The sequence below is a fragment of the Aphis gossypii genome, chromosome 3, assembly GCF_020184175.1.
Source record: "Aphis gossypii isolate Hap1 chromosome 3, ASM2018417v2, whole genome shotgun sequence".
Taxonomy (NCBI): Eukaryota; Metazoa; Arthropoda; class Insecta; order Hemiptera; family Aphididae; genus Aphis; species Aphis gossypii.
Genome location: NC_065532.1, coordinates 10,116,119 through 10,139,066, shown reverse-complemented (window position 1 = coordinate 10,139,066; position 22,948 = coordinate 10,116,119). Strand labels below are relative to the sequence as shown.

The 22,948-nt window shown below is 27.8% G+C and overlaps 2 protein-coding genes across 8 annotated transcripts; both read left to right on the top strand.

Moving 5' to 3' along the window:
* Positions 1-826: 826 nt before the first annotated feature.
* Positions 827-7,547, top strand: LOC114126516 (dynactin subunit 2). Of its 2 annotated transcripts, XM_050204761.1 has the most exons (9): positions 827-929; positions 2,509-2,603; positions 3,058-3,132; positions 3,533-3,669; positions 3,739-3,847; positions 4,481-4,629; positions 5,815-6,028; positions 6,437-6,722; positions 6,814-7,547. In XM_050204761.1, exons 2-9 carry the CDS (start codon positions 2,565-2,567, stop codon positions 7,011-7,013), a joined length of 1,209 nt encoding a protein of 402 aa, XP_050060718.1. In that variant the 5' UTR covers positions 827-929; positions 2,509-2,564; the 3' UTR covers positions 7,014-7,547. The 2 variants fall into 2 exon arrangements, with proteins under 2 accessions (XP_050060718.1, XP_027846280.1); XM_027990479.2 differs by lacking the exon at positions 827-929 and having other exon boundaries at positions 2,421-2,603.
* Positions 7,548-8,792: 1,245 nt separating this feature from the next.
* On the top strand, positions 8,793-17,590 carry LOC114126509 (uncharacterized). 6 transcript variants are annotated; one of them, XM_027990465.2, is made up of 19 exons: positions 8,793-8,957; positions 10,446-10,557; positions 10,620-10,762; positions 11,012-11,078; positions 11,151-11,281; positions 11,345-11,739; positions 12,846-13,144; positions 13,272-13,456; positions 13,540-13,826; positions 13,901-14,003; positions 14,086-14,185; positions 14,864-14,962; positions 15,240-15,433; positions 15,495-15,694; positions 15,797-16,076; positions 16,179-16,364; positions 16,478-16,691; positions 16,770-16,892; positions 16,987-17,590. In XM_027990465.2, exons 2-18 carry the CDS (start codon positions 10,482-10,484, stop codon positions 16,865-16,867), a joined length of 3,057 nt encoding a protein of 1,018 aa, XP_027846266.2. In that variant the 5' UTR covers positions 8,793-8,957; positions 10,446-10,481; the 3' UTR covers positions 16,868-16,892; positions 16,987-17,590. The 6 variants fall into 6 exon arrangements, with proteins under 6 accessions (XP_027846266.2, XP_027846267.2, XP_027846263.2 ...); XM_027990466.2 differs by having other exon boundaries at positions 10,446-10,548; positions 16,770-17,590; XM_027990462.2 differs by having other exon boundaries at positions 16,770-17,590.
* Positions 17,591-22,948: the final 5,358 nt, after the last annotated feature.

Below are 22,948 nucleotides of genomic sequence, written 5' to 3'. Positions count from 1 at the left end.
TAAACCGAAGGAAACGAAACTGACTTTTTTAATAGTTTAATATAATACTAATTATACATTATATTTTGTATGTTATAAAAAACATATATGATAATTGATTCATTTGTAATGTTATTAATTTTGGAACCAAAAAGTTAAACAAAAAAAAGTCATATTATTATATGACTTAGTGGCGACGCTAGTACGCTACTTTGGAGCAATGGTGGAAAAGTGCTCCCTTAAATTTTATTTTGCCCCCTCCCCGCTATAATTTAATATTGAATATTTTAATCTTATATGAAAATGCATTTTGAATTGAGCATTTTACTAATTTGTTATGTTACTGAGAGATTATTTTTATCTAACAATCGTTGATTGTTATTGGATTTCAGGAAAATGTTTCTAAAGTTTCTAATATTATAATTCATAAGTCTAATATTACCAAAGAACAAACGTATTACTAGGGCACTACAAACAATAGGTATGCTAAGCCACCATTTTGCGACTCATTTATCACATATAATATTATGGAACTACGAAGTTGCCGCGTTTATTTTATCATTGATAAACGAGTCGCAAAATGGCGGTTTAGCATACCCATATATTTAGTGCCTTGGTATTACCTATTCCTGTTTCGTCTATTTTCAGCAACATAATAATAGTTTTTCCTTAGAAATGGAATGGAATTTATGGAAATAAAGCGTGCCCGAAGTCGATACTTACGTGACTCGATCAACCATCAACGTATAATTTTGGAGTGGTTACTAGAGAAACGTGTGATATAAATATATAATAATCATAATATTAATTATAATAGTATCTAAATACCTAATTTGCAAATATTTATACTAATTGTAATAATGCTAATAATAAGTCCAAGAAGCCCTTTCTTTATTTGTTTAATTGCAATTTAAATCAATTATATAGTAGTTACCTACGTGATGTAAGAAGTAAGAATTGCAATGAACATAATTACACAAATATGAATAATATAAAACATAATATCTTCCTTAGAATTTAGAACATAAATTCTAAAGCTATATTATCTCCTATCTTCTACATCTACAGAGTTATAGATTTTGAGTTTATTTTACTGTGTACCTACATTTTTAATTCAAATACCAACAATTTTACGAAACAAAAATCATACATGTACTTAACTAAAAATACTGGTAAATATTTTCTCCTACCGTTGATTTTTTCTATTATCAATTGACAATGCCAATTTCCAATTTCAAATGTAAATACTAAATAGCCAATAGGTAGGTATCTAAATAACATGAACTACATTTATAAATCAATAAATTAATTTATTAATTATTTATAATGTAATATGTAGGTATTTTTACTGATTGATTTGTACATCTTTTTTTTACGTCCAAACGGCTATGTTCACTTGTCCCTATCCAGTATCCAGTCTATCCGCTACTATATTCATCACTATTTAATCAGTTTTGTACATGGAAAGCTGAAAGGGGATTCTAGGTGTTTAATGTATTTATAATAAATTTCCCATTTCATTTAAAAACAGTCATTAATGTATGATAAAATAATTTTGGGTGACCTAATTTCCAAATTGTCCAAGTGGTTCGTAGTGGGAGGCTTACAGGGGGATGGCGTCTTACCACTTATTATAATCTACATTTTTTATCCCTTCACTGGATCCACTTATAATGATAGCCGATAGGTAAAATAATATAGTCTTAATATAACAATACTTAATACTCAATAGAATAAAAGTTTAGAAGGCATCCCTCCATTTATTTTGAGGCACTTCGACCATTGAATCATATATGATATACGTCAAGCTATCGCAGTATTTGACAGTGGTTAAGTTCTATCACCATGCATTCATGCCATTTTAACTTATAAGTTCAAAGTTGTGAGTTATGTCTAACTAACAAGCGACATTGTCGCTGCGACAGTAACAGTTATTTATTATAAATAAAAGGAATAAAATATAATTATAAAGTGTGCCATATAATTAAATAACTACATTTTGTTTATGAATGTAAACAGTCTCAGTAGGTATTTTTATTTTAAACCATAATTTAGAACGCTGATTTTTACGTTATTGCAAAACAACAGAACTTACTATTAAAAAAGCAAGTCCCGGTATTTATTATTTAATAAATTCTATTTATATTTTACATCTTCGTGTCACATCATTAGACACTATTTTTCTAGGTACCTACTACCCATCATAGAGTATAGCCAATATAGGTAATAGATATATTATGAAGCAGCGCTCGTTGAGACAAACTATACCAGATTGCGCCCGCGTGCTTTTTTAAGTGAGCCACCAAAAGTGTGTTGTTGATATTGAATATTGATACCACTGACGCCTTGCACAGATATAGATAGTGAAAATACCTATTCCATTATCTAGAATATCTAATCTATAATACCTTCTAAATCTTGTGAGTTGTGACTCAAGAAGTAATTTCTCTTGTCTGGTTTAGTTGTGTATTGAATATATGAGAAGAGCTATTTATTTAGTATCTAATATCTATGTATCACATATTTTAGTTCACATAGTACGTGTAAACTAGTCACTATTCAATTATCCAATAATCTTTATTAAGATGGCAGTTGACTCGAAATACGCTCATTTAAGTGGAATTGTAAGTATAGATTTTTATTTTTCCTGTATCCACAGTTCACAATATTATAATATTTGAACAAGTACTATACTTAATAATCTATTCACTGAGATACTATAAAATGTAAACATTTTATAGAAAATAAGATTTTTAAAACTACCTACGCTACCTACTTCCCGTGTTATAGCTTAAAACAAAACATGTCTAATAACTTAAAAGAAATAAGTAATACTTGCTACATCTCAAATACATTATAATAGTTTATATAGAATTAGAATGATTTTAATGTACTCTAAAATGCATAAACTTAAAAACTTAATATAAACTTAAAATGTATCAAGTATCATTATACATATTGGTACAATATCAGTATCAGTATCAGTTTACAATTTATGATCAAACATTTTCTATTAATTACCTTAATTTTATTATTTCAATATCAAGATAAGACAATAAATTATTTATTTATTTTAAGGCTTACGATCAACCTGATGTCTATGAGACTTTTGAATTGCCAGAAGATGATCAACAACTTGATTATGCAGAAGAGGTAAGATTTAGTATGTTTTACTGTTATTTGTAGAAATGTTTATGGGAAGGCAGGAATTTTTGCAAGATTTTCTGTATTGCAATTTTTTAATGATGTTTTAATATTTTCTTAATTATTTATTTGATACTAGTAAAAAGTATTGTTTTTGTAAACAAAGCCTTTTGAAACCTCTAAATATAAAAGTAAAATTTCACAATATTAAAGATGTTGGAAAAGATTGGACTTTTAACTATGTCTGTGTAAAAATATTTAAATTATATGAAAGATAACTTAAAAAGTATGTCAAAAAATATTCACAAAAATATAACAATCAACAAGAAATAATATACAAATGTATTCAAAATATCTTTAGTTCAATATTAAAATATGTGCATTAATATTACTTTAATATTCAATAAAGGACAACGAAGATATTGAACGTGTCAAATTAGCTCCAACTGAAGCTTACAAACACTTCAAAGATAAAGTTGTCAATTCAGAAAATATAGACTTTTCTGATAAATTAGGTAGATCTCTAAAAACTGGGTACAATTCAAAGTAAGTATTTACTAATTTATTTTACCTCTTTGCATTTAATTTAACACAATTATTTTAAAATATTTAAAGCCAACTTTGGGAATTAGCTGCACAAGGAGAAAAAGAAACTCCATTACAAAAGTATTATAGATTGAAGTTGGAAACTGAAGAATTGGTTCAAGAAATAAATTCTTTACAGGTTAATTTCAATTTTATATTGTCATGAGTTATGTAATTTAAATTAGATATGCTAAGAAAACTAAACTTAAATTATTTATTGTATTTCATTTTACTGATCAGTGATCAAATTAATAATTATATTTACCTATATTTATAAATTATAGTTTTGTTAGCTGTTTTAAATTATTAAAGTACTGGAAACAAAAGTGTTAAATGTAAGGGTCCAAGTAGTAGTACGAGATCTGTTTTCATGAAAATATTAAACTTCCTATTTTATCTGACACTATACAGTATACAAGACTAATAAGTTATTATTTATTAATTATTCAGTATAAATCAAATAAGCTCAAAATACGTGTTTTAATTAATTACATCAATATTATTTCATTACATACATAAAAAAAATTCTAAATCATTTCATCTTAAAAATATTAGTGTACTAATATTCTATTATATCATAACTTATTAAATTAAGATTCTAAAATCTGATCATAGGCTTTCTACTACTAAATATTGAAATATTCATTCTATATAAACAGATCTACTCTAAGACAACCAAATTAAAACAAAATAGCGTTTGTGTTTAAAAAACAATTTAGGTAGTCCCGTCTACAAGAATTAATAAGATTGAATAATTTTTTTTATTTTATAGGAAAATAAAAATGATCTTGACGAGCAATCATGTACTAACATAGGATCTCAAGTACAAGATGTAATGCTGAAATTGTCTACATTAAATATAGAAAAGTCTTTTGGTCAACAATTGGGCAAATTAGGAACATCTGAAATCGATAATTTACAGTAAGTATGATTTAAAATACTATGAAGTGTCAATTATCTGAACTAATTAGGACGGAGAAGGGTACAGAATGCAGATAATCAAACAGTGATAAAAATATACAATAAATATGAAAGTTTTAGATCAAGGGTTCTCAATCTTTTGAGGTTCATGTTCTCTTTCATACTATTTTATGATGTCATGCTCCTCTCACCATAAGATCAAATTACGACTAATATATATATATATATATAAATATAGATTTTTTAATTTTCATGTCTCCTCTGAAATTTTGTCACATGTCTTTCAGGTTGAGAACCGCTGTTTTAGATAATTAAAAATGAAACTTATGGTGCTCTATGTGTAATGTATAATACGATAAACTAAACAAATATGTATTGTTAAAAGTATGTAGTATAATTAATTTAAATTTAAAATTTAAAAATATAAAATAAAAATACATTTATTTTTCATAAAACTTATAGTACAAATAATTGATGTTATTTTGTAAACTACAAGTTTAATATTTTTTTTCTAGAGTAACATAGCTAAAATTCACTAGAAAAAAAATTATTTAAAGTATAGACTCATATTGCTGAACACAACATTAAAACAACAATCAAACATTTATCTATTTTATTCTATTCCTACAAGCTTATTAATTAATTGAAAACATTTCTTAACGTTATTAATAGTTTTGGGGATTACCTTATCTATGTCCTAATGACTGATAATTTCATCATCTTCAAATAATATTTATATTTTATACATTATTTTTGTTATTTTTTTACTCATTATTTTTGGGGAGGGAGTGGTATTTCTTAATATCTAACTTGATTTATGGGTAATAGTCTCAAAAAGATTGGGAACCGCTGTGCTAATGAATGGTTGCTTACTTGCTTTCTTCAAACATTCATGTATATATGACTCGTATGAGTAACTGTAAACTGTTTTTTTTTTAAATTAATTGTATGTATATTTTTCTACATCACATTTAATTATTGTGTCATGAGTCACTAGGCACAGATTGTATATTTCTTTTAAAAATACAAAGAATAAAATAAAATATTTAAAAAAAATTGTAAAATATATTTTTTGTTGTTTAAAAATAATTCTCATGTTAACCATAATACTCATTTCAATAAATAATTTTTATACTGATAATAATTATTCATTAATTAATATTTATATTCAAATGTCTCTTTTAGAAAGTATGTAGAAACTATTACTGAATTGTTAAATAAGAGACCAGGAAGCAGTGATAAATCACAAGTAACTACAGAAAATGTTTCTGAAGCATTAAATTTCCAAGCACTAATAAGACCTAACAGAGCACAACTTGATCAAGTTTCTCAAATTTCTCGATTGGAAGAACGTTTGCGCAAATTGGAAGCGACAATTGGAACTGGTGCTTTAACACTAGTAAGAATATTATATATTTTGATTTAAATAGTTTAGAAGCAGAGCTTGTTTAACATATTTGAAGTACAATGTAAATTATTTTTATAAGCTAGATTTGAAAAGTCTTGTGATAATTGTAATGTTTTTGTTACAATTTTTATTTTAAATCATCTGTTTCTTTTCAATTATATTTTTCCATTATAATGTTTCAAATATATTTAAATAAACTGCTAACTACTGAGTGTTAATTTTATATCAGTTGTTAGTTGTTTAAAGCTAACAATAAATATTTAATTAAATTCTAATTGATAATGATAGTTTATTATTTTTATTATAATTATTTATGATTATACATAAAAAAAAAATAATCCTCTAAATTATCAAACTGTTTCTATTAATGATTTCTAATTCCAATTTAAAATGTTACAGAAACGTTTAGGCGTTTGCGAGAGTGGTGGTTTGATTGAGGCTGTTCGATTATTATTAGGGCAGTTATCTGTTCTTAACTCAACTCAATTGGATGCAGTAGATACTAGAGTCTCTAATTTGCTACCTAAACTTGAACAAACAGTAGCAAAACTAGATTCTCAAGATCCTGAAAAAGATAAAAAAATTAATGAACTTTATGAAATAATTTTAAAAGCAACTCAAGAATCACATTTATTACCAGAAGTTTTACAAAGAATGGTAGCATTAGAATCACTGCACCAAAAAGGTGATTATATTACATAGTTGTGTATATTTAAATAGAGCAGGGAAATAATGTAATAAAAAATATATATTTATAAAATCATGTTTTATTTTAGTTGGAAAATTAGTTATGACAATTAGCAACTTGAGTGCTCAGCATACAGAAAATGCTCAAAATATTGAAAAAAACGAAGAATTTCTTAAAACTATAGAATCTCACATTAATCAAAACATGGTTAAAATGAATTCTAATTTGAAATCTTTATGTACACGAGTGGAAGCTGTGGCAGAAAAAATGAAAGAATCTGAAGCTTAAACATAAAACTAAATTTAGTTAAATATTTTCTTAACAAAGTATTTATCAGAATATAAATTTTATAAATTTGTATAATAATCATTTAATTTTTAAAAATAAAACTTAACATGTACAAATTTATATGCTTTTTAAAATTGTCAACTTGCTTAATATTAGAAACCATAAAATTATTCTTAATAATACAACGCCTAAAACAAATCATTTATTTCATAGCTGTTATTTTATATTGATATTTAAGATTTTTTTTTTTTAATTAATCAATTACCTATTTAAAAATAATATATTTTTTTTATATACCATATAATCATCATTATATCTGATGTAGTATTTTTTTCATATTTGATTATTATTGTAAAAATGTTTAAATGTGATCAACGAAAATCAGTTATAACTGTTGTAAGCATGGAAATAGTAGGTATTACAAATACTTAGTAAAGACTGGTCTTGAGTGAGCTGAATGAATTACTTTAACGCTTTTTTTATGTATTTTTACTAAAAATTAATATAGATGTAAAAATATGTACTAAGAATTAATTGATATACTTTTACTTAATAAATAATAATGAATGGTCAGGTCCTAAATAAATTATTAATTTTTCAAGAAAAATTAATAAAATTTAAGTAGGTACATTAATAATATGTGTAGTGCATATGAATTCAAAATCAACTTTTAATAACTAATAATTTGCATAATGAACAAATGATATTCAGGAAATTATCGGTACACACAATATTATCTTGCGCATTAGTCATTATACGAGTTTGCCGCGGTTGTAATTATTATAATTCGTGAGGGTATGAATGGTAAAACGTTAAGTAAATAAAATAGATATCAACAAGTAGCAACGTGGTGTAATAATAATAACATCGAGAAAGAAGAGGTCCCTACCGCGTTCTAAACTAATTGTTGTATAGGTATCGACGCGGGTCATGTATAATTATAAATGCGTTCGCGAACGGTTTAAAAGGTCGTGAATTTCGTAAAAACGATCGGGATCGTCGACAGCACGAGAAATACAGTACCTAAAATAAAAACACCACCATATAGCTGGCGTGCACGCATAATAAGTACTTGGTTAAAATATTACAACTCCCCAGCAACAATATAACATCAATATATTTTTTTTATGATGTGTGCGCGCGGACGACTGTGAGACGCATACTTGGGCAAAATGTAAACGATAATAAAATATTGTGAACTATTAACGTCAACTATATAGTTCGATTTGTTTTTCATAATCGTGATAACTTTTTTTTTTTTTTTTCTAACGGAACAGACGGAACGATAATGATAATACCGTCCGTGTAATGGCACAGTGGTGAGTGCCACATGGTAATCAGTAAAATTGCCAATTATTATTGTTACAGCAGCAGTTGTACTGTGTGTGTATTACATTATTATATTATAGTGTTGTAGTTGTAATGGTAGGCATGTGGGTACTGGCGGCAAAAAAAAAAAAAAAAAAAGGAATTTATTGTAAAAATATAAAACGCGGACCTCGACGACGACAATAATTGACAAAGGCAAAAGCGAAAACGGCGGGCGGCAGGCGCCGCGGGAGGAGTAACGCATGTGCATTGTGCGCGTGTGTGTGTGCCGTGTGCGTGAGCGTTGGTGCGCGGCGGCGGCATGATTTTCGGTACGTTTGCGTCAGTGTGTGCGATTTACTGTACGTTAAAAACGTGCGAGTGTGTGCGTGCGTGCGGGCGACGGCGGCGGGCCGTTACGAAACGGCGACGGCCAGGAATCGATGCAGCGCGGTCACGTGACCGCAGCGGTCCAATGGGGCGGCCGGTCGGTCGGCGCGAACAACATTCCGCTCGCGGGCGCTACCTATGTACAACGACCGCAACCGACTCGTCCTCCATTTTGACGTCGGTTTCGTATCAACACGAATTTTGAATAATTTTCAATCTGCGAAAATTGCGTGCCGCACGATCTAAGTAAGTACTGAAAATCGATCGGCGAGCACGCGTCGCCGGTCGACGATTTTTTATTCACGCCGTTCACTAGGATTATTTTATCATCCCTCACGGGCGCTACCCGCCGCGAACAAGTAGGCACCAACTTAAACACAGAGCGTACCGTTTTACGATAGTTGGTCAATCGGCGGCGGCGGCGACGGCGGCTATTTTAGTGGCCGGGAAAATATTACGAGTAAATAATAACGTGCATAAAAAAAAAAAAAAAAAGGACGCGATATTGCGTGTGTGTGCGTGCGTGTTGCGTAGGTCCGTGCGTGCGTGTGTGCTCGTTTGTCGTGAGTGCGCGCTTTTCTCTCATCCGCGGGCCCGTTCTCTATTCAGATTTCTTCGATTTCCGATTAAATTTAGGTTATAAAATTTGTTGGTACCTTGTCGTCATCGGCGTTCTTGTTGATTTTTTTTTCTCCCCCCGAACTTCCGAGCTTTTTCTTGATAACAGTGTTTTTGCGCGAATTTCAAAACTTGTGTTCGGATAGTGCTACCGTCCGTCGTTGTTTTACGCTTTTCAACCAAAAACTCGGCCGCCGGTCTCGAGAGCCGTTGTACAAATATGGCGCCATTTTTCGGTACACGTTAAAAGTCCGCTCTACCGTTTTCCGCCGCCGCTTTGGGAACCTCAAAACGAAAAACGGTAGTTTTTAACAGGTAATTAATACTTAACAACAACCGGTCGTCCGCTCGTAACGTTTTCCATCTGTTGTTGATGTTTTCGCGGTGTAGGTACGCTCTCCTATAAATAGGTACTCTCAATCATTATATTCCAACTGAAAATCCGTTCTAGGCGTCTGTTGTTGATTTTCGAAATCTTCTATTTTGCATATTATTATAAAAAACAAATTCTTATTTTGTCTAATTAACAAAGGTGCTATATGATGCATTAGTCATTCCACAATTAAACGATTTTGGAAAATTAATTAATAGTTCATCTACCTATTTATATTAATCTTTATTTCTTTTAAATTTTAAATTCTTTATGTACTTGGTATGATTTATTCAGAAATTTAGTATAATGCACATTTGTAAAATATTGTATTTTGTTAGTAATGTTTGATGGATCTTGAATTGTAAGTAATTTCTATGCTAAGTAGTATGCAAACATTAAGTACAGTTATTTTTGTTACAGTACCTAATTAATAAATTCAATTTGTGTAAATTTGTATTAATAACTAAACTACAAATTCTATAGATAATAGGTGTATAATATAATTTGATTCATGATAGAATTATGATAATTTAATGTCAAAAATAGTATATTTATGTATATAAAAAAAATTATCTTAACACCATCTTGTTATTAAGTTAATGGCGTTGAATTTTTCAAATATTTAAATTTTTAACCTTTTAATATGAATAAAAACAAATAAGTAACTTTTAAATACCAAAATGTTATTATATTTGTAATAACATGTATTCATTTCTTAATATAATTTCTTTTAAATTGTATAGAATTTCGGTTTCTATGTGAAATTACATTTAACAATAATGAGTACTGAAGTAGATGAAGGAGTAACTACAAAAGTTGATGAAGTGGACGGATCTGCCGCAACTGGTAATACAGGTAATTTTTTTTCATTATTACAATATTTAATTATTATAAATTTGATTTTTGTTGTTTTATAGCTGCTAAAGAAGAGCTTACCAATGTTGATGTGTTAGTATGTGGCTTATGCCATATAGGATTTCATTTTGTAGAAGAATTTCAAGAACATAAACTAGGAGGAACATGTAAAAAAGTATCTGCATATCGAGATCAAAAGCAAAAGGTTTATTTATTCACAATATAGATATTTTTATTAAGATAAAATTGTTAGTTTTTACATGTACTGCACTAACTTCCTATTTATATTATATAAATTTAAAACTAAAACTATTATATTATTATTTAACTTTTACCTTTAAAAATAAAAAAAGATAACAATCATTTGAAAAATTATTAATTATAATCTTCAATTGTATCATATTTATGTTACAGTTTTTGTATTGTATGATTTTAATTAAAATAAAATTTATAGGAGGAAAAGAAAAAACCACCGATTCTTGGATTTTTACTATGGAAAAACTCTCAAACTAAACAAATAGGTATGTACATTTATCACTTAATTAATTAGATTAAATTAAATTAAATTTTTTTTTTTTTTGATAATTTTATAGCCGAAAATGAAGAATCATGGAAAGTGTATCAAATGTGGTGCATGCTACCCGAAGGTGTAAAAGAAAGTTGGATAGAAGCTGGCAAAATTATTAATACTTGTGATGAGTTAGCTAAAAGTATTCCTGATAAGGTTAGCTTACATTTTTTGCATTAATTTTATTTTAAGTATTAAAATAATATTGTTTGTTCTTAGATTATTAAAATTGAACCAAGTACATCAAACGGCAATTTAGATGAACCGCCACCGAGTATGAAACCTAGTGGGGAATTTCCTTCAGGCCAAGAGTTTGTAGTTGAAAGAGTTGTTGCACGCCGTTTTAATCAGAAAAAAAAACAATTTGAATATTTATTGAAATGGGAAGGTTATCCTCCTGAACAGAATACTTGGGAGCCAGCAGATAATATGAGCGCTTGTACCCATCTTATAAAACAATACGAGGATACATTATTAAAAAATGGTTCTATTTCTAACTCTGGAAAGAGGGCTGGACCTGGACGCCCACGAAAGATTGAACAGATCCAAAATATGGGGGTTGTTAAACCTAAAGTATCATCACAAGCACAAGTTGAACAAGTTGGAATAGCAGGGTATGATTAAAAGTTTTGTTTATTACACTTATAAAGGGTTGTATAATCAATTTCTAAACATTTTATTGATATATTGTGAGCTAATAGTCTCTTAAACATGATTTAGTGATATATTAATGATGCATATAACATATGAGTAAATGTTTTATGCAACCCAAAATATATATATAGTAGGGGCAGCCAAACAGTGGATCGCGATTGACCAGTCGATCGTGGACAATTTCAAAGTCGATCATGTTAGAATTTATTTTTAGGGCCACGTGTCATATATGTTACTTAATAATTATAGTTATTCAATGATAAAAAAAAAAATTCTATGGAAGTTGATCCTCAAAGGTGAAGTATATTTTTAGTAGAGTTTGGCCACCCCTGATATATAATATATTTTATTTTATTTAAATAGTAGTAGAATTTAATGGATATTTGTTAATAAACATGTTTAATCAAATCCTTTAAATAATTATAACTTAAATTTTATTTATCATTTAAAATGATTGGAATCAATATTATTTTTTTATTGTAAATTTGATCATTTAGTTAGCGTTCCAAAATTTTGCTGATGCTAAGCAAAATAAGAAATTTTTGTAACTTTTCATAAAAATATTCAAAATTTAAGTATTTCACTCAAAACAATTTCAAAACTCAATTATTACTCATACAATGTTTTAACACGTAGATTGTCATAGATTAGGTTATTTACCAGTCATATTTTTCAGTATCATTCCAAATGTGTACTTACTATGTTTTTGAAAAAATATTTAAAAATTTGTAATGATTTCTGTTACATCATTGCGCTTTTTCTAGTGCATTATTGTAGAGCCATGTAAAAGATAAAAATATTAAACCAAATTAATTAATGGTCGCCAGTGGTCACGTGGTGCGCTAGTAATGATCAATTAGGGGTGCCAGCTGTCACAAACATAAATAATTTGAGATCCTACAGATGACCACTGGCAATCATGGCATTCTACATGTTAATTTAATAAGCATTACATATTTATATATTGTGTATGAAAAACATATGTTTCTAGTTTCTAGATTTTGAATTATAATGATTTGGCTTTTCTTTTGCTATGTTTTTTTGAAATTTGATAATTTTGTTGTAGGAGACCAGTTCGTAGCAGTAAACAAAAAGCCTTAGATCAAGTTAAATATTGGTGTGGTACAATGAAAGCGACTGAAGAAGTTGTTGAAAGTAAACCTACTCAACCAAACATTCTAAAACGGGATTACCTTATGTTGGAAGATGAAGAAGAGGACGAAGACACTCCAGTGTTGAAGAAAAAATATTTTCATCCAGATTCTGAAGATGAAGACTGGGATGATCCATCATTGCATAAATCTAATGCATCAATTAGTGAAAATGAAGAACCCAATTCAAATTTAGGAAAAATTACTATAAGAAGTTAGTTAAATTTGTTAATATATAATACAATTTTTTTGTTTATATTTATAAACATAAATTATCAATTATATCTATATTGTTTGTTACTTCTTAAGAAATTACATACTTGTTTTAATATTATTTAAAGGTCAACTAACAATGGAAGAACGCATAAAGTATAATGTTTCAAGAAGTATCACAAGAACATCAGTATTTCCTGTAGTAAAACGAGAAGAACGGATTAAAAAAATTAAAACACATCTATCGCATTTTAACAACTATCACAGAAATTCTGATATTGGTTTCTTACAAATTTCACCACATTTAACTCAAGTAATGTATTTGTTTAATACTTTGGTTAAGTTTTATTTTCAATTTTTATAAATGTTATTATTATTTTATTGTTATTTTTTTAGGTAACTGTAGCTTCATCAAAAGGTTTAGTGAAATTAGAAACTAATCAAGTTCCACTATCAGGCATATATTTATATTCTAACAATGAAGGATATACTAGATTAAATGTTAGTGATAAGACTCAAAGTATGATGTTCATGATGAAGAATAGAGATGATCCAAGAAAAGGCAAAGTGGTTTATGCTGATGGAGCTCAAGCTCTGCAACCTCCAAAAAAAACTCTTGATCTATCCAAAGCTAGAGAAGCTGTACACCAGTCATCTCCTTTAATGAAATCCTATGCTAAGAAGTATGTGAATTATTTTTAATATTGTTATTTACTATTAATGTATTAAATTATATTGTATAACGTATATTACTTAGACCATTTGTTCCACCCACAAAAATCCAAGCTGCTGTAAAACCTAGACCATTTTTACATAAAGTTGCTGCTGCTAATCCAGAATTTGAAAAATCGTTACTTCAGGTACTTGCTACTGCATTGCAATTTTATCATTTTACCTTATTGTGTTGTATATTAATGTCTTAAATATTAATATTTTTTCTAGAAACACCAAGGTTCTCCAGGGATGAAAACTCATAATAATAAAATGACTTTTGTTCCGCATATGATAAGGCCTAATCCTAATAACAGAGTAGTCCAACAAGGTACTTATTATTTTTAGTATATGAAACAATTTTTTCCTATAAGTAAAACTTTCCTTTTTTTTTTACTGATTTGGTTATCTGAAAAAGGAAACATTAAAAATAACTGCTTTTGTTTTTATTTGTTATGTGTTTAATATTTTTTTTATTGTAATCTAGTTTTTGAATTATTAATTATTATTTTGAGATTTTAATTTCTTATTATATTATTTAATTTCATGGCTATTTAGGAAAATATTATAACCAACTATGTCTTTCTTTATATTTGTTATTAAAATTGAAAATAAATTGATGGTATTTCTTAAAACAATTTCATTAAGATTGTGAGTAAGGTCTGAGATCCGTCGAAAATACAGATGTGATTTAATCTGTCCATAAATTCATATAATGCATGTACCTATGGCCATAATTTAAATAATGTCTATGTTATATGTATTTATTTATATTTGATTACAGTAAATTATTTGAATTAATTATTATTTAATATTTAAGTTCTTAATAAGTTAAACAATTCATATTTTTAATTATTATTGAACATTATAATTATTATATAATATTAATTTATTTTAGATAACTATATAATTCATTTATTATAAAAACAAAAGCTATTATAAATAGTGGGTGTCTCAAATTATAAGTATGCGAAATTAATCGCTGCTGTTCATGGCCAATATTTTCCAGGTGCTTACGCTTATAACGCCCTAGAGCAGTTAGAATTTTGGGAAGACACGGCATCCGACACTGATGACGGCGGCCTGTCGGACCATTTCCCATCAGAAGGTTCTTAATATTTAGATTTTCTTTTGAAACAAATTTTTCATTATCATTTTGACAGATTTTTGATGACTTACATCTTGATTCAGAAATTATTGTTATTATTCTTACTTTATTTTTACTAAATAATAGTTTTAGAAAACGCAACATTATGGTCACGACAGCAGCGGTTATTAGCCGCAATGTAAAATAGGCTTTTATGTAAAGCATAATCATGACGTTTGTCATCAAAAGTTTGTCATGACACTGACAGTCAAAAAATATATTTTATTAATCATTACAGATGTTTCAATTCCACCTAATAGTCCAAATAGACCATTAACACTTTGTCCTACAACTGGAAAAAGATTAATGAAAGCTGAAGGTGAAAAAACTCCAGAGCCTACTCCACCGTCAAGCCCTAAAACAATGATAACTATTGATGAATCATTAATGGGTAGACAACATGACAATTCTTCTTTACCAACAATAATTAAAGTATGCATTTATTTTAATTTAATTAAAGGATAAATTAATTTGCTTATAATTTGTATTCTAGTTGGAACCTGGATCTGGACATTTAGGAAATCAAAATCCTATGATGTCTATTGGTGAACCTGAAAAAGTGAACATAAATCGTACACCTCAGATGCAACATCATCAAGCTAGACAAAGTTTTGTTAATTATAAAGACATTCCAACTGCTTCAAACTCTGGTTTACGTATGAAAAAAACTAATTCAAGACCCAATAATAACAGGTGTGCTTATATTATATATTATAGTGATGACTAATATCTGATAAATAAATTGGTAGGTTAATAATAGATTAATAAATATATTTTTTAATTTATTCATTTTAGTAATAAATCACTGCACGTAAGCTCTGGAATTACAAAATCCCATAGTTCTCTAAACGTTCCAGCTCGAAAAATTCAACAAAAACAGCAACAACAACAACAACAACAACAACAGCAGCAGCAGCAGCAACAACAACAGCAACAACATCATGAACAACAAATTACTCAAGCCTTCCCAGGACAACAAGCTATACTGACAGATGAATCTGGTCGTTTATTATTGTCTGCTGAAGATGCCGAGAGTATGATTACTATAACAGGAGAAGATGGCATGCTCTATCAGGTATAAATATAAGATTTAAAATTATATAATTAAATTAAATCTTATACAAATATCCATTTACAACTAAACATTTTTTTCTAAAATGTTAAAAATTATTGTTAGGTTTCTGCCGCCCAAATAGCTGCTAGTGGAGGTGCAGTATTATTAGGTGGAAATGAAGGAGAAGGGTCACAGTGTGTATACCTTACTGAAGATGGTAATAGTATGATACAAACCAACCAAACTCAAGAAGGAATGTTAGCATTAGATGATTTTGGCAATACTGTTGGTCAACTAATGCCACATCAGGTATGCACAAATACATTAAATCATATATCATGTATAATTTTGTTTTAATCATAGAAACCATGTTAATAATTTGTTAAATAAATTATATATTTTTAAATATTTTTCATGTTCAGCTGGACTTGGGAAATTTGGTGACTGATGATGCCGGTAATATGTATATGAAAGATAATGAAACTGGTCAATATGTACCTGTATCGGCAACAGAACAAGGAGGTCAAGTTGTTATTCAAACAAATGAAAACTTTGTTCAAGAACCTCAAGTTATACAAGAAGAATCAGATCAATTAGTAGCACAAATTGTTGATGCTGGAGAACCAAATCCTGCAGGCATGTTTTATTCTTTTTTTGAGTTAAGAAATAAATTTATTTGACTAATATGCAATTTATTTTTTTTTTGTTATAAAGGCGGTCCTCGAAGGGTCGTGTTGCAATTACCTGATGGTAATTTAATGGTAACCGAAATGGACGAAGAACAGTTTGCTGCTTTGGATATGGATAAATAGTATACACTATAATATGCTATTGATGGTAAACCTTTAATACCATTTTTTTTTTTTTATTTAACCCATATTTAATAACTCAATTATTAATATATATTGTTATATTTTATTTGTATTAACAGTATGACATATTAGTTTAAGATTTTTAATATCTTTTATGTATGACTGATTCAAATTGAAGAAAGCAAAAGAAAGTTTCGTTATTGTAAACAATACAATATATTTATCCTAGACATATATTTTACCTAATTATAAGTATATTATTCCAATGGGATATTAAAAATGTAAAATTACAAAATTAAGGATAATTATGACATTTATTTTAGTTTTTTAACTTTGATTGAAAATCAAAGTTCTTAACTTAATCATTGTTAAAACTATTTTAACATATGAAAATTTTGTTCTTTTTTAATTATTTTGGAAATATGTTTAGTGAATTAGTTTTTTTATTTAATCACTTGTTTAAATAAAAAAAATAAACACTTGTAGATTTTATGTAAATAACTATGGTTTTGGTTGTTACTAAAGTCAAAGCCATTATTATTTAAAAAATACATTAATTTTAACAAATGGAATCAGTTATGTAATATTTTCATGTATATAGACTAGATTTTATTTTTAAAATATATTTATTTTAATTTTATACTAAATATTTTAAAATAAAATCTGAACTAAGTTCTTTTTTATACATGTACATAGTTGGAAATAAAAAAATATTATACTTGATTTTTTTTTTTTTATGTATGAATATTTATATAAATATATATATATATATTATATATATATATATTATAAATATATTTTGCTTATATGGTAATATATGTCTGAATACATAATACATGGTCATAGTTAATACTCTTGTCTAAGTATATATAACTGTTGCTTTAGACTTAATTTTTTGGTATGAGTTTGAGCACTACCTCGTTATAAACATTACTTCTCAGTTTATCGTTATACTTGAAAGTTGAAGTATAATATCTATATACCTAACTTTTATTACATTCTGACATACAAACACAGGCCTATGACTGGATCAGGTAAACAATTAAGTTACCTACTTATATAATAAGAACGTTGATAAATAATGAAAAGTATAGAAACCATCTGTAATAATAAATAAGATATGAGGTTGTATCTAAATATTAGTTTCTTCAGTTACCTATATTAAACTCATCACTTAATGAGATATATAAGGGAGTTGTATACGAGTTTTTTCTTCAAATAGAATAATATATGGAAAATATTTATTGTTTACAAATTTTTAACTTACCTTTCGAATAACTTGTGGTCATCAGCTGTATCTTGTCCGACTTGATGTAGTAGATATTGAATAACCAAAAAAGAAGAGGTATATTGAAATATTGTATTAAACAAATTGAAAATTAAAGTTACAGAGAATTAAATTTATTATATTTGTGAAACTTAACAGAAAGTTTAATAATTATTGTGCAGAAATTAGGTGAGTGACTGAGCTAATAATGCCATTGATGGTCGTATCGATTTTTATATTGGTTGACAGACCGCCTTTTTAACCGAATTTGCAGGTAGCGGCTTTAATCATTCATGTGTTGCTATTGTTATAATAATTTATGTTTGTACAGCTTCTAAGATTATTAATTTTCTTAAATTTTAAAATAACTTTATCAATAATAATTATCTTATGTTAGTGAATGTTTGTGAAACTGTACAGATAATATTCTATTTAATTTTCTTAAATCTAAATAATGATATTATATCATAATTCATAATATTCATAATATATACCGGTATATCATTACAGATCTTTGTACAATATGTTCCGGTTTTATAATTTGTCGATCTTTCTCAAAATATGGTTGTCACTTTACATAATTAAAGAATGAAGATACAAAAGAATAAAGACGGTTATTTGAGGTAAAGAACTATGTGTTTTTCTACGCTATGATGTATTATAGAATTTTGAGTGTGTATGAGCTTATTACATTTTTGGGTGATCATTTTATTTAATAAAAATCTAGTCTCTACTTATAAAATAAAGTGATGAATGATGATAAAGATCTTGGGTGTTTTGTACACAATTATCCTGCAATGCTTACCCAAGGAGAAAGTAATGATAATCAAAAATTTGAATGCAGAGAAATCTTTACTTTTAATGTAAAAATATTATATAAAACATTTTAGAATCATACTTCATACATAGTGCATGTGCATTAGTTCCATACTTAGGTGTGAGTTATTACCAGTTTTGGGAATGGGCGTAACAGAACTGATGACTTTGAATATTAATGGATAAACACCTATATCCAAAGTTTTGCTAAAGAAGAGCCAGAGATGGTTGGGAAATAATAGATCTCTACTGGAATACTGTTCACCGTAAATACCGTCAGTATCGACTGGACTAATTACCTCGTACCTAATTTTTATATAAATAACATATTTTACGTAAAATTTAACGTGCGTGACTATTTTACGCTTAGACTTATAACAGTATAAATGAATTTAAAGTATAGATTTTTGTTCAACTAGTGAAAACGTTGTGTATTAGGTTGCTTTCTATTAATTTTTAGGGGTGCTATATCTGCAAACGTTCAATTTTACTTGGACTTATAGGTCATAAGGATTGTATTATAATATTATATAACTTAGTCCATGATGAGATAAAATTTACTTTGCAATGAAATAACGAAATATACAAAATCATGCAATATTGTTCCCCATAGATACGTACATCCCCTACCTATGTTTTATCTCAGACTTCGTGTGTTTTTTTTTTTGGTTACCGTGTCTTAGAATAAATAATCGTGATGTACCTATATTGTCAACAAAAAAAGTTGTGCATTTTAATACGTTGTCACATCATTGCAAACTCTGGTAATCATTTATAATGGTTTCATTATCGCAGTATTTTTTCTACTAATTGTTAAAATGTAACTACTCAAAAATCAAAACAATTACACTGATTTTTAAAATCAAAATAATAACACCTTATTGTAAAGTTGTAAATATGATTTTATTTCTTCTATTTACTGTTTTGATACAAGAACCATCTGTGAAACTTTTGTCAAAGTCGGTCGAGCAGTTTTAAAGTTTATACACTAATAACTTGAAGACATTGTCTTTTGATAAAAAATTTGAAGAACTAACAACAAACTAAGCATTACTTTTTTTCTATATTAAAAAAAAAAAATACCTAATAATAAAAGGTTAAACACGATATTAGTTCTCGAGGATTCAAACGTGAGAGCTAATGCCCTATCTTTCAGTTAGTCTATACAATTTTATTTGTTCTAATTTTTCAATTATGTAACCGATAGAATTCCTAAATGTATAAATAAAAAAATATTCATTTTCTGTTAGGTTTGATTTTACCAAAACAAATTACACGTGCGAGCTACATTATACCAACCTTGAGAAATTAAAAAGGGACACTAAGAACACTCTCAAACTCGTTTCATATAAAAATATATATAAATATTAAATACTGTATCGGTTGTTTCAGTGTTGCCCTACTTATTCGGCGCAACATATAGGCAATTTGGCTACATTGTTGTGTAGATCAACAAAATATTGTTATGATCAAATGTTTAACCGACGAATAATGCCTTGACAATAAAATTATATTGATGCATTAAAAGTATATTAATTGCTCGACCAAGTTATAACTTACAATAACTGTAATTAATAATATTAATTATTAATATAAATATATAATACTAGCTGCTGCGATGTAACACGGTATAAGTGAGTACCCGTGGTTAGGTTACAGTTATTGATGTATATTATTGATATACCTACGCGGCAAAAACTATTTCTCTCTTCCAAACTTTCCATTTTTTTAATTAATTAAAACATTAAACATAACTACTCTAAAAATATAAAATTAAAAATACATTTATTTAATATTATGAAAAAACGTCGTCCTAGGATAAAAAAAAATCAGCAAACGTACGTTTTGCACACTTATTGAAAAAACATTATATTATACGACGCAACATAACTAAAGTGTAAGACTCGCAAAATTCAATCTCGAGAATAGATCTGTGGCTTAAGATTCTATTTTATCGGTAATGATATTAATATATTACAATGACATCAGTTAACTGACACTATTTTATAACTGTTATAATAATATATTATCCGTTTAGCTTATTTTAGTTTTTTCATTTTCAGCATGTATACGTAGCATGTATATCAATTTGTTTTACATAAGATTATATTATCGAACTACAAATTAATTTTTTTCTATCGAAGTATGCTATCGAGATCAACAGCAGGTTGATGACCGTTTCCGCGTATTTTTCATTTACGTCATTCTACAGAGTGTTTTGTGTGCGGGTATATTCTTTACTTGCCACGGACTGCAGCACGGGAATTAGAACGAGTTAATCGATCAGAAGACTCAACTGTCGTCTCTCCACTAATTTACAAGTTAGTATATTCTCTGCAAATTCTATGGTAAAAAACTAATAAATATTTACTTAAATAACGTTCCCGATAGTTGTAAGTTACTACTACCACTGTGCTACAGAACAATAACTTACCATTTATTAGTTTTGGGTTATTATCTCCACTAGAGCGCGTTGACTATTCTCAGAGGAATCAAATTATTATTTTCGAATCGTAATGGGTACCGCACAAACTGCATTACTATAAAAACAAATAAGTACACACTTTGGCTAGGTAATTGAAACTGCTAAAATAATAGCATATAAAATATATTTATTTTTTTAGTAATTCAAAAATAATACTTGATTTGTAAATAAAATTTTAATAACAATATTATTGGAGCATAATAATAATTATTAATGACAATAAGTACATAGGTATCAGAATATCTAGAAAACTTATTGTCTATAGCTATTATGTCAGTACTCAAAAAACCTATAGTTTAAATGTTTTATAATATGAATTGATAATCGACAACGACACCATTTAAGCAGTAATTTGGTAGACGTTGATTGGCGATACTTCCAGTAGTTATCGCCTGTTGTGTAGTATATCATTTTAAGTTTAGATTAGATTAAAGTTAAATCAAAAAGCTATAGTATAATTCGGTAAAATTAATATTTGAAAATGTTTTGAGTATATATTCTGTGTTTGTCTTTAAATACGTATTACAGAATAGGTATATTTAAATAATTAATTAAGTGACATCACTCAACTTCTAAAATACCTTTTTGAATTTTTTTTTAACAAATATGAATAAAAGATACCTCGTGTTGCTACTATATTATAAGTATAACTGTTGTACGATTCATGAAAAAATATTGTTATTATATTATTATTGTACCGCTTGAGTTGTGGCGTATACTGCAGTCATATATATTTGTTATTATTACAATTTTTATATACAATACAAATAACATAGGTGTTTTTTATTTATTTTGTGATAAAATTTCATTTTCACGAGCAATGTTAATTTTAAAAATAATTTAACGATATAATATACAAAATAATTTTTAATATTATATATATTAAAATTGTAATTTATGTTTGGACGAAGTCGTGTTGGTGTCGATATCATCACGTTTAGTTCTTCAGCCAATGATGTCGACATTACATTATATACTTATATAAACTACGTTAGGGCTTCAATCGAAAACCCTTGTTAAATTATACATACACATATTTCTGTTGTATTTTTGTGGTTGCTGATGATAATATGATACAGAATCTCAAGTTTAGACGATGATAATATTGCAAAGAGAGCTTGTTCTGGTGATTCTATTTCAACAGTTGATATAGATATATAGATACGTTTAGTTATAGCGTATCGACGGGAAGGGACTCTATTCCCCAATTTGTAATTGCGACACTGTGATGTTACCAAACTACCAAAGAGAGGATGCCATGTATACTCATATCCTCGGGGATCGGACACTGGACAGTGGGCAATCACATTATTATTAACTGCCTGATAAATAATAATACTATATAAGTAACCGTTAACTTGTTTAACTTGAATAATATATGTATTTTATTAAATACCTACTGAATATTTGTATAAACCTATTGTTATTACATGAGAGAAAAAAAAATAATACCATACATCCATAATTATAAGTTTTTTTTAAATTTATAAACATAAGCTAAACCTCATATTCA

Excerpts from the sequence above, each read along its gene's own strand:
- LOC114126509 (XM_027990465.2), top strand. The coding sequence starts at position 10,482 with ATGAGTACTGAAGTAGATGAAGGAGTAACTACAAAAGTTGATGAAGTG. Across the intron at positions 15,695-15,796 it reads TCAAGACCCAATAATAACAG|TAATAAATCACTGCACGTAA; the intron begins GTGTGCTTATAT and ends TATTCATTTTAG. Across the intron at positions 16,365-16,477 it reads GTCAACTAATGCCACATCAG|CTGGACTTGGGAAATTTGGT; the intron begins GTATGCACAAAT and ends TTTCATGTTCAG.
- LOC114126516 (XM_050204761.1), top strand. The coding sequence starts at position 2,565 with ATGGCAGTTGACTCGAAATACGCTCATTTAAGTGGAATT. Across the intron at positions 3,670-3,738 it reads AAAACTGGGTACAATTCAAA|CCAACTTTGGGAATTAGCTG; the intron begins GTAAGTATTTAC and ends AAATATTTAAAG. Across the intron at positions 6,723-6,813 it reads AGAATCACTGCACCAAAAAG|TTGGAAAATTAGTTATGACA; the intron begins GTGATTATATTA and ends GTTTTATTTTAG.